The 13,008-nt window shown below is 35.9% G+C and overlaps 1 protein-coding gene across 1 annotated transcript in view; it reads right to left on the bottom strand.

Annotated features, from left to right (window-relative positions):
• Positions 1-13,008, bottom strand: part of CCDC150 (coiled-coil domain containing 150) — a gene marked incomplete at both ends in the record, with an annotated part of 85,455 nt that overhangs the window by 56,397 nt on the left and 16,050 nt on the right. Inside the window, 4 exon segments of the mRNA XM_082841910.1 lie at positions 8,300-8,368; positions 8,925-9,102; positions 9,355-9,479; positions 11,500-11,607. Coding sequence (XP_082698036.1) covers positions 8,300-8,368; positions 8,925-9,102; positions 9,355-9,479; positions 11,500-11,607 — 480 coding nt within the window.

The following is a 13,008-nucleotide window of genomic DNA, read 5'->3' as shown; positions in this document are numbered from 1 at the left end:
GAAACAAAGGCCTTAAATGACACATTAGACCAGATGGACTTAACTGATATTTATAGAGCATTTCATTCAAAAGCAGAAGAGTACACATTCTTCTGAAGTGCACATGGAACATTCTCCAGGACTGATCACAAAGCGAGTCTTGGTAACTTTAAGGAAACTGAAATCATATCAAGCATTTTTTCCAACCACAATGCTATGAGATTAGAAATCAACTACAAGAAAAAACTGTAAAAAACACAAACATGTGGAGGCTAAACAATATGTTACTAAACAACCGATGGATCACTGAAGAAATCAAAGAGGAAATAAAACAATACTAACAGACAAATGAAAACCAAACCACAATGATCCAAAATCTGCAAAAGCAGTTCTAACAGGGAAGTTTCTAGCAATAAAATCTTACCTTAGGAAACAAGAAAAATCACATATAAACAAACTAACCTTACACCTAAAGCAACTAGAGAAAGAAGAACAAACAAAACCCAAAGTTAATCGAAGGAAAAAAATTATAAAGATCAGAGCAGAAAGAAATGAAATAGAGACAAAGAAAACAACAGAAAAGATCAATGAAACTAAAAGCTGGTTCTTTGAGAAGATAAACAAAATTGATAAACCTTTAGCCAGACTCATCGAGAAAAAGAGGGAGAGGGCTCAAATCAGTAAAATTAGATATGAAAAAGGAGAAGTTACAACAATCACCATAGAAATACAAAGGATCATAAGAGACTGCTACAAGCAACTATATGCCAATAAAATAGAAAACCTAGAAAAAATGGACAAGTTCTTAGAAAAATATAATCTCCCAAGACTGAACCAGAAAGATATAGAAAATATGAACAGGCCAACCACAAGCACTGAAATTAAAACTGTGCTTTATAAACTCCCAACAAACAGAAGTCCAGGACCAGATGGCTTCACAGGCAACTTCTTTCAAACGTTTAGAGACGTGTTAACACTTATCCTTCTGAAACTATTCCAAAACACTGCAGAGGAGGGAACACTCCCAAACTCATTCTATGAGGCCACCATCACCCTGATACCAAAACCAGACAAAGATACCACAAAAAAGGAAAATTACAGGCCAATATCATTGATGAACACAGAGGCAAAAATCCTCAACAAAATACTAGCAAACCAAATCCAACAATACATTAAAATGATCATACACTACGATCAAGTGGAATTTATCCCAGGAATGCAAGGATTTTTCAGTATCTACAAATTAATCAGTGTGATACACCACATCAACAAACTGAAGAATAAAAATCATATGATCCTCTCAATAGATGCAGAAGCAGCTTTTGACAAAATTCAACACCCATTTATGATAAAAACTCTACAGAAAGTGGGCATAGAGAGAACCTACCTCAACATAATAAAGGCTGTATATGACAAACCTACAGCTAACGTCATACTCAACTGTGAATAGCTGAAAGTACCTCCCCTAAGATCAGGAACAAGACAAGGATGTCCACTCTCACCACTTTCATTCAACACAGTTTTGGAAGTCCTAGTCATGGCAATCAGAGAAGAAAAAGAAATAAAGGAATCCGAACTGGAAAAGAAGAAGTAAAACTGTCACTGTTTGCAGGTGACATGATACTATACATAGAAAATCCTAAAGATGCTACCAGAAAACTACTAGAACTCATCAATGAATTCAGTCAAGTTTCAGGATACAAAATTAATACACAGAAATCTGTTGCATTTCTATACACTAACAATGAGAGATCAGAAGGAGAAATTAAGGAAACAATCCCAATTACCATCGTATTAAAAGAATAAAACACCTAGGAATAAACTTACCTAAGGAGGCAAAAGACCATTATTCTGAAAACTGTAAGATGCTGATGAAAGAAATCAAAGATGACACAGATGGAAAGATATACCATGTTCTTGGATTGGAAGAATCAACATTGTCAAAATGACTATACTACCCAAGACAATCTACAGATTCGATGAAATCCCTACCAAATTACCAATGGCATTTTTCACAGAACTAGAACAAAAAATCTTAAAATCTGTATGGAGACACAAAAGACCCTGAATAGCCAAAGAACTCTTGAGAAAGAAAAATGAAGCTGGAGGAATCAGGCTCCCTGATTTCAGACCATACTACAAAGCTAGAGTAATCAAAACAGTATCATACTGGCACAAAAACAGAAATATAATTCAATGGAACAGGATAGAAAGCCCAGAAATAAACCACACACCTATCATCAATTAATCTACAATAAAGGAGGTAAGACTATACAATGGAGGAAACACAGCCTCTTCAATAAGTGGTGCTGGGAAAACTGTATAGCTACATGTAAAAGAATGAAATCAGAACACTCCCTAACACCATACAGAAAAATAAACTCAAAAAGGATTAAAGACCTAAATGTAATACTGGACACTATAAAACTCTTACAGGAAAACATAGGAAAAACACTCTTTGACATAAACCACAGCAAGATCTTTTTTGACCCACCTCCTACAGTAATGAAAATAAAAACAAAAATAAACAAATGGGACCAAATTAAACTCAAAAGCTTTTGAACAGCAAAAGAAACCATAAACAAAATGAAGACAACCCACAGAATGGGAGAAAATATTTGTAAACAATGCAACCGACAAGGGATTAGCCTTCAAAACATACAAACAGCTCATGTGGCTCAATACCAAAAAAACGACCCAATCAAAAAATGGTCAGAAGACCTAAATAGACATTTCTCCAAAGAAGACATACAGATCGCCAAGAGGTACACGAAAAGATGCTCAACACTGTTAATTATTAGAGAAATGCAACTCAAAACTACAATGAAATATCTCCTCACACCAGTCAGAATGGCCATTATCAAAAAGTCTACAAACAATAAATGCTGAAGAGGGTGTGGAGAAAAGGGAACCCTCCTACACTGCTGGTGGAAATGTAAATTGGTGCAGCCACTGTGGAGAACAATATGGAGGTTCCTTAAAAAACTAAAATTAGAACTACTATATGATCTAGCAATCCCACTCCTGGGCACATATCTGGAAAAAAACATGGTTTGACAGGATACATGCACCCCAATGTTCATTGCAGCGCTGTCTACAAGAGCCAAGACATGGAAGCAACCTAAATGTCCATCGACAGAGGAGTGGATAAAGAAGATGTGGTACATAAATATAATGGAATATTACTCAGCCATTGAAAAGAATGAAATAATGCCATTTTCAGCAACATGGATGGACCTGGAGATTATTATACTAAGTGAAGTAAGTCAGAGAAAGACAAATATCATGATATCGCTTATATGTGGAATGTAAAAAAAAAAAGATACAAATGAACTTATTTACAAAACAGAAACAGACTTAGAGAATGATCTTATGGTTATGGGGGGAAGGGTGGGGGAGGGGATGGATTGGGAGTTTGGGACTGACATGTACACACTGTTGTATTTAAAATAGATAACCAACAAGGACCTACGGTATAGCACAGGAAACTGCTCAATATTCTGTAATAACCTAAATGGAAAAAGAATTTGAAAAAGAATAGGTACATGTATAACTCAATCACTTTGCTGTACACCTGAAACTAACACAACATTGTTAATCAACTATACTCCAATATAAAAACAAAACAAAACAAAAAGGTGTAAATCTTTGTGACCTTGGATCAGGCAACAGTTTCTCAGATGTGACACTTAAAGCACAGGCAACCAAAGAATAAATTGATAAACTGGACTTTATAAAAATCAAAAAATTTAAAAAGAACCCACAGAATGGGAGAAAAATATCTGCAAGTCACATATCTGATAAGGGTCTACCATCCAAAATATATAAAGAACTCTTACAACTCAACAATTAAAAGACATTAAATAGCCCACTTTAAAAATTGGTAAAGGATCTGAGTAGACAGCTCTCCAAAGAAGATATACAAATGGCCAATAAACACATAATAAGATGCTAAACATTATTAGCCATTAAGGAAATGCAAATCAAAACCAAAATGAGGTACCACTTTCACACTTACTAGGATGGCTATTATCAAAAAACAAAAAATAGGGCCTTCCCTGATGATGCAGTGGTTAAGAATCTGCCTGCTGATGCAGGGGACATGGGTTCGAGCCCTGGTCCAGGAAGATCTCACATGTCGCGGAGCAACTGGGCCCGTGCGCCACAACTACTGAGCCTGCGCTCTAGATCCCACGTGCCACAACTACTAAAGCCTGCAAGCCTAGAGCCCGCGCTCCACAACAAGGGAGGCCACTGCAATCAGAAGCCCGCGCACCGCAAGGAAGAGTAGCCCCTGCACGATGCAACTAGAGAGAGTCCACGTGCAGCAACAAAGACCCAACACAGCCAAAAATAAAATAAATTAAATAAATAAATAAATAAATAACATGTTGGTGAGGATGTGGAGAAACTGGAGCCTTTGTACACTGCTGGTGGGAAGAAAAAGTGGTTCAGCACCGTGGAAAACAGTCTGGTGGTTCTTCAGAAAGTTAAACATAAAATTACCATATGACCCTGCAATTCCACTCATAGCTATATATCTCAAAGATATGAAAACAGGTACTTACAAATACACATACAAGTGTTTATAGCAGCACTAATCACAACAGCCAAAAGGCAGAAACAATGCAAACATCCATCAACAGATAAACAGATAAAGAAATTGTGGTATGTGTGTGTGTACATATATATACGTGTGTATGTGCGTGTATACACACACACATACGTATATTGGGCTGGCCAAAAAATTTGTTTGGGTTTTCTGTAAGATCTTACCAAAAACCCAAACGAACTTTTTAGCCAACTCAACACACACACACAAACACACACAAAATGAATATTACTCAACCATAAAAAGGAATGAAGTACTGATACAAAAACATGGATGACCCTCAAAAACATTATGCTAAGTGAAAGAAGCCACATACAAAAGATCACATATTGTATGATTATCTTCATATGAAATATCCATAATAGGCAAATCCACAGAGACAGAACGCAGAGTGGCTGTCAGGGGCTGGGGGAAGGAGGGAATAAGGAGTGACTGCTTAATGGGTATGGGGTTTCCTTTTGGGGTATTGAAATGTTTTGGAACTAGACAGAGGTGGTGGTTGCAAAATATTGTGAATATTGTACTAAATGCCACTGAACTGTTCACTTTTAAATGGTTGATTTTATAGTGTGTGAATTTCACCTCAGTTAAAAAAAAGAACTGCAATGAGATACTTCACACCTACTAGGATGGGTGTAATTTTTTTTTAAGTTTTTTTAAACAAGTTTAGGTGAGGACGTAGATAATGGAATGCTCATACATTGCTAGTGGGATTGTAAAATGGTGCAACTACCTTACTTGTAAAACAGTTTGGCAGTTTCTCAAAATGATAAACAGAGTTATCACATGACCCAGTAGTTTTGTTCCTGGAGAACTGAAAACATATGCTCACAAAAAGAATTGTACACGAATGTTCATAGCATTATTCTTAATAGCCAAAAAATGGAAACGGCTTAAATGTCTATCAACTGATGAATGGATAAATGAAGTGTGTTATATTCATGCAATATTATTCAGCCATAAAAGAAATGAAGTACTTATATACACTACAATATGGACAAACTTTGAAATCATCATGCTAGGAAGCCAGACCCAAAAGGCCACATACTGTTTGATTCTATTTACATGACGTGTCCAGAACAGACAAATCCATTGAGGTAGAAAGTAGAATAGTAGTTGCCAGAGGTGGGCAGGGGTAAATAGGGAGTGACTCCTAATGGGTACTAGGTTTCTTTTTAGGATGATAAAAAAGGTTCTAGAATAAGATAGTGGTGGTATTTGTGAAACTTGTGAATATACTAAGAAATCACTAACTTGTATATTTGAAGAAGGTGAATTTATGGTATATTAATTATATCTCAATAATAAAAGGTACTGAAACAATCAGATGATCCACCTAAAAATAAATGAACCTTGGACAACATCTTGCATGATATACAAAAATTAACTTGAAGTGGATCATACACCTAATATTGAACAAAAAAGTTCTAGAGAACAAAGGAGAAATCTATGTAATCTTAGATTAGGCAAAAATTTCTTAGCTACAACACAAAAAGTATCATCCATGAAATTTGAAAAATTGATAAACTGGACTTAATCAAAATATAAAACTTCTGCTCTTTAAAAGAGCATGAAAAGGTATAATATAGAAGAAAAGTAGGTAAAGCACATATAAAATTTGTTTATATACAAATAGTAATAACTATTACATAAGAATTAATATGACACTATTTTTAAAGCTCTGAAAAATAAATTATAAGAAAACAAACAACTGAATTAAAAATGGTTAAAAGATTTGAAGAGACACTGTAAGTTGCTGATGGCAAATAAGCAGATGAAAAGGTACTCAATATTACTAGTCACTGGAGAAAAGCAAAGTACACCACAATGACATACCCCTACACACCAATCAGAATGGCTGAAACTAAAAGAACTGACAATGCCAAGTGCTTGTGAGAGTGCAGAGAAACTGGAACTCATATATTCCTGGTAGGAATGCAAGATGGCACACATCCTTTGGAAGACAGTTGAACATATATTTACTGTAGGATCTAGAAGTCCAATTCCTGATATGTATCCAAGAGAAATAAAAATACATGTTCACATATGAATATTTATACAGGTTTTTTCATAACTGCGAACATCTGGAAACAACCCAAATGTTCTTCAATTGGCAAATGGGTAAAGAAACTGTGATATAACAGAACATAAACTACTGATACATACAGTAACATGCATGAATCTCAAATCTCAAATGTTTTATACTAAATAAAAGAAGCCAGACTTATAATGTTACATATTGTATGATACCATTTGTATGATATTCTGGAAAAGATATAACTACAGGGATAGAAAAACAGATCAGTGGTTGCCAGGGGATGGGGATGGAGGAAGAGGCTGACTACTAAAAGGCACAAGGGAACTTTCCGGGGTGATAGAAATGTTCTATATTTCGATTGTGGTGGTGGTGGTTACATGATTGTGTTTGTCAAAGCTCACAGAACTGTACAGTAAAAAAAGGGTGAATTTCACTCTAATTTATAACTCAATAAGCCTGACTTTAAGAAAACATAGCTTTACAATGAGTACACATGTAAAAACTATCAAGTTAGGCCAAAAAACGGAACTCTGTAGAAGCACTGTCATTTGGCTTAATAGAAGCTCTCTAACGAGCAAGTATCTTTCAGCCCCATGTACACTTAGTCTACATTAAAACAAATGAAATCAGACAAGCAAAATAATAATACCATGTTTTAATCACAAATAGCATTTGCCTTAGCCATGAAATATTCACTAGCATTTTAAAGCAAAAAGTATTAATGAACTTAATAGTATCCACCAAATTCCCAAATTTTAAAAAACATATTTGAGGCCACATTGACACCAGCAAAGTCCTTGCCACAGGAAGTCAGCTTTATTTAAAAGATTTTTGGGGTGGACTGTTTTCAAATCACTAGATATGAGTGACTAAACCACAGAAGGTACCTGCCAGCTTAGTGAACTGTCTGAGCTCCAGCTCAGAATTTAGCTTTTCTTCTCTCCCCAGTTCTTAAACTAAAAGTTCACATATATGGTACTAAGAATGCTATTTAGTTGAGTCAAGAAATAGTCAAGGCTTGATGACTATATCCGACACCTGTTGCTGGGTTTATTGAATGGGGATGGGCTGATAGTCCTTGATGCTCCAGATATATTCTCTAGATGATAGTGATACATAATCTTTACCCTCTTCAAATTTTGAAATGCAAAGAGCAATGTCTTAAAGATTTTTTTTGTTTGAATAAGGATTGTATTTGTTTCTCTGGCCATTCTACCTTCACAGAACCCAGAAAGGGGTATCTCACAAATAAAGTGGCAAGTGCTAACAAGTTAGGAAGCTTAAATTAGTTTTTTTAAAAAAAAAAACAAAAAACAAACAAAGAAAAACACCAGCATCGTCAGCAATCATCCCTTTGCAGCCCACAGGCCCATTAGCTCACTCTCAGGGGACTCCCTGGCTAAGCTACTCGGTGAACACTAGGGTCCGAGGCAGTGATGACTCACTGGCAAACACGAGATGCTCAACAAGCAAACATTCCCCAGACGCAGCCTTATGCTGAAGTGACTGGAGTGCTCCAAGTGCATCCAGCTTCGTGGCTTCTCTATTTCCCCCATGTTTTGGTATTCAACAAAATAACCCATCTCCTCATTAAGATAAGCTGATACAGGAGGCAGCAATACAGAAGGAATTAAATATAATGACATAACAACAAATAAAATGTGGAATACCTTGCTTTTAGCTAATTCCTTTTCCAAGTTGCATTTTTCTTCTGCTATTTCTTTCTCGGTTTTATTAACCTGCCCAAGAGAAGGGAAAAAAAGAAATGGGTCATTTTAAAAACAGCTGACAGGCTCTACTATAGCAGATACACCCTGCATGTCAATTAATACCTACACTGCAGAGATAGCACATCCACTCAGAAAAGGGGCCACTCGGGGAGTCTCTGAGGCAGAGCAGACTTCACAAATAGCCCTGAAATTAGAGAGACATGTCTACATGTCAGACTCTGCTGGTTCTTTCCTAACTAGGAAGACAGGGCTGTTTCCCCTTACATTGTTTCTGCTACACTGTCCCACTCCTACTGGGAAAATCGAGTTTTAAATCTGACTCCTTAACTAACATGAGGATGTGTGAATGGTTAGTTAACATTCACTCATGCTATATAAGGGCAACTATCTGGCACAGTGCACTCACATGCTAAAAGACACAGATTAGCCACCCAAAGATCTCTTTCATGGGCAACTCAGACAAACTGCACCTGGGTTGTATTTCTTGTCTTTTGCACTTACAATGAAATTTTAAAACAAGATTACCACCACAACCAGGAGGTAACATAAATCTGCCTCTACCTACCTCTCTCTGAAGTCCTTCTTTCTCCTCTAGCAGAGAGGTCTTCTCTTGTATTGATGCTTCCAGTTCACTTCGCAATCTTGCAATAGTTGATTCTAGCAGCTCTTTTTGTACAGCTGCCCTCTTCTCAGCATCCTGTGCTTTCTGGATACACTGGTTATGCTCAAGGACTAAATGGTCCCTGCAGGAAGAGAACAAGGAGATATGAAAGCTGAACGAGAGTTCTTCTTTAACAGAAAGACTAAATGTTCTTACAGAACATATCTCCTGCCTGAGAGCAGTTACCGAAATGTTCTAACAAAACTAGTTCCTTTAGGGCAGAGTCTTTATTTTTGTGACTGGCCCAGCAAATGCAGAATTAAACATTTTCATTAAAGATAAGAAATACAAATGCAAAAACAAAAGATGCAAAAGTTGCCCACAGTTTACTTACAGATGCATTTGGAGTTGTGTTTTCTCATTCTGAACAGTCTGTAGCTCATTTGTGATACTGGCATGGGCTGCATCCAGCAGTAAGTTTTGTTCTTGAAATATCTGTGTCATCATTTTCTGTTCTTCCTGAGTGTTAGAAGCAATATTAAAAGTTGAGATGCCAGAAGTCATTCGATAGGGTATCACTCTAAACAACTGATCAAAGATACTGATACTTACAAAAGACAAATTTATATAAATAAAACTCCTTTTTAAAAGAATTTATCTTAATGTCCAGCTTGCTCTTTGTACCTACCCTGACCTGATCACAATTCTATCATTTTATAGCTCTTCTAGCCAATAATCAAGATGCATTATTTATCCAGCTTGCTGCAAAATTTATAAAACTCCTAACATGAACAAATTTTTAGATACCATGTATAAAATAGACAACTGATAGGAACATACTGTATAGCACAGGGAACCTAATGCACTGTGGTAACCTAAATGGGAGGGAAGTCCAAGAAGGAGGGGATATCTGTATGTGTATGGCTGATTCATTTTGTTGTGCAGTGGAGGCTAACACAACATTGTAAAGAAACCATACTCCAAAAAAGATTTTTTAAAAACTATATTAAGTATATTTTGGTACTTTAAAATTTCAACATGATACTATATTTTAAAAAGTAAAACAATATCAACGTATATAAAGTGAAATGATCGCTCCACCTCTATCTCCCCATCTCTTCCAAATAATTCCATTCTCCAGGGAAAATCATGTTTCATAGTTTAGTGTAAATTCTTTTGACAGTATCTGAAATTGCACTCAGATACTGCTACAGCAAAAGTCTATAACTGTTTTGCACAATTTTCTCTGGCTTACTATTTTCAATTATCAAAACAGCATTTTTATGCACACCTCCTCTACCTACAATTTATAAAGCTTTTGTAAATATAGTACATATTAATAATTATATTGGTAAACATATTTTAAAACACTTCTTTTTGAACAATATTTGATTGCAAGGTAAACCTTCACACCTTCATACTTGGTAAAATGGGATCTCACTTGTGTCACATTCCAAAGTATTAAAATGTTTGTGAAAGTGTTACATACATAAGTCACATTATTCAGTCTACTAAATTGTAAGTTCCATGAAAGTAGGGACTTGTCTTGTTCACTGCCATAATTCTATCTAGATCTAGCAACATACTTGCATGAGATAAACACTAAATGCTTGCTGAATAAAAAATACTTATTGAGTACCTGTTATGTGCAAAACACGCTTAGCCCTATGGGTAATAACAAAGATATGTAAGACAATGTCCTAGGAATGTAGTACAGGAAATGAGCCATGCACATAAACTACTACTATAGGATGCAGAACAAGAGAAGCAACATAACATAAATGATTAAAAACACTGAGTCTGGAGTCAAATCTGGATTTAAATCTGGCTCCACCCTATACTAGCTGGGTGATTTTGGGCAAGTTGATTAACTTCTCTAAATCTTATTTTTATTATCTGTAAAACGAGGATGACAAATATCCCTTTACGTAACTGCTAGGATTAAAGAAGGTAATATATGTAAAATCCTTAGCACAATGCTTGGTATGTAGTAAGTATACTCAAAAAAAAAAAAAAAAAAGAGAGAGCCTTATTATTACAGCCTGTTTAGTGTCCTAGAAGTAGAAATTAAAAGACAAAACTGATTCTTTCTGATTGGCGTGATCAAGCTTCTGGGTGAAAGTGAGTCTTAAAGAATGAACACAATCTCAAACAGTTGAAAATGAAGTAAAGACCATTCTCAGCAGAGGGAATGGCATAAGCAAAATGGGAAAGCACAGGTCTTTGGGGAAAAGGTAAATACTTTAGGGTCAGTCATAAGTATTCTCCATGATTCTATCAATACTGGGACAGGTAATTACTTTTCCTAAAGTAATGATATTTGAGAAGAAACCATTAAGAAAGCATTGAGTGTAAGGCCAAATGACCCCTCTGATGAAAACAGAAAACAATTAAAAAATAAAATAATTCAGAAAAATCCTTGAAACTAATTGCTAAAATATTTTATGTATCCAGTTGGCTATTTGTATTTCCTGATCTCTCAGCCAGGGAGGCTTCCTGATGACTCTACCAGAAATTGACTAGTGTTAAAAATGAATACCTGCAGAATGGCTTGGTGGTCAGCAATGATTCTGGTATTTTCCATTCTAACAGTCTGAAGCATTCTGTTCAGCTCTGAACACCTTCTAGTCAGTTGGTCATTCAAAACCTAAGACAACATACACAGCAAATCACAGATCTCTCCAATAAATAAGTCTTTTTACTTACGTATCATCATTTTTAACAATGGCATAGTATTTCACCATACATGTGAACCTAATCCCAATTGATATTTCATTAGATTATAAAATACTTTCAAATATTTGCAGTCATCATCCTAAACAACTGTAAATTAAAAGGGGAAATTTGTTGATACAGTGGAACAACTGAAGCATTTGGCAGTTTACCAATCTTCCATTCTTCATAATTTTGAATGCTGGTCAATTACAGCAAGACATCTACAGAATGGAATTTACAATGTAGATGCATGGCCAATGTTTCATTCTCAAAACTGGATGATGAGCTTTCAGAATTGTTTAGCTGATAACAAAATATCTAAGCTCCTTCATCACCAATTACAGTATTCAAAAAAGCAAAATACAGATCACTGTGCCATTTCACAAGATTAACCTTCCAAAATAAAACAAAAATCTTTTCTGTAACACATCTATCATACATGTAGTTAGTTTATAATTCTCTTGCTCTTTTGGTATTTTGAAATTTGTATTCCTGTGGAAAATATTTATCTTAATTCTCAGTTATTTTTGCAAAGTATATTTGGTAAGGATCTTATGTTTTAATGTATAAACTCTTTAAGGATGGGGCAAATAACTCTGAAGGGTTAATAGAAAAAACACTCAAAAAAACAGTAACAAGGAAAGAGAGATAAAGATTATCTGGACAGCATCATAAGTGGGACAGCATCATAAGACAGGAATACATTCATGGGCATTTTAAAGTTATAACCAGATGCACAAACTACTTATCAAGGAATACTTGGGGGTAAGACAGAGGAGAACTCTTGCTCCTTGAAAAGAAATAGCTAATTTTCTTTACAGCTAGATTGCTGGGCTCAAATTCCAACTGTGTCACTTACTAGCTATATATATATATATATTTTTTTTTTTTAATTTATTTTTGGCTGTGTTGGGTCTTCTTTGTTGCATGCTGGTTTTCTCTAGTTGCAGTGAGCAGGGGCTACTCTTCATTGCAGTGCGTGGGCCTCTCATTGCGGTGGCTTCTCTTGTTGCAGAGCACGGGCTCTAGGCTCAAGGGCTTCAGTAGTTGTGGCTTGCAGGCTCTAGAGAGCAGGCTCAGTAGCTGTGGCACACGGGCTTAGCTGCTCTGCAGCATGTGGGATCCTCTCGGACCAGGGCTTGAACCCTGTTCCTTGCACTGGCAGGCGGATTCTTAACCACTGTGCCACCAGGGAAGCCCTAGCTATATTATTAAACCTCTCTGTATATCAACTTTCTTATCTTTAAAATGGGAATAATAATAGTTCTAAAGAAGTCCTATTGAGAGGATTACAATTTGTTAGTAACATAAAGTGCTTAGAATTGTGCCATGA

This window comes from Leucopleurus acutus (assembly GCF_964270905.1).
Source record: "Leucopleurus acutus genome assembly, chromosome: 6".
Classification (NCBI taxonomy): domain Eukaryota; kingdom Metazoa; phylum Chordata; class Mammalia; order Artiodactyla; family Delphinidae; genus Leucopleurus; species Leucopleurus acutus.
Note: the sequence above shows the minus strand (reverse complement) of the source record. Positions and strands in the feature narration are given on the sequence as shown.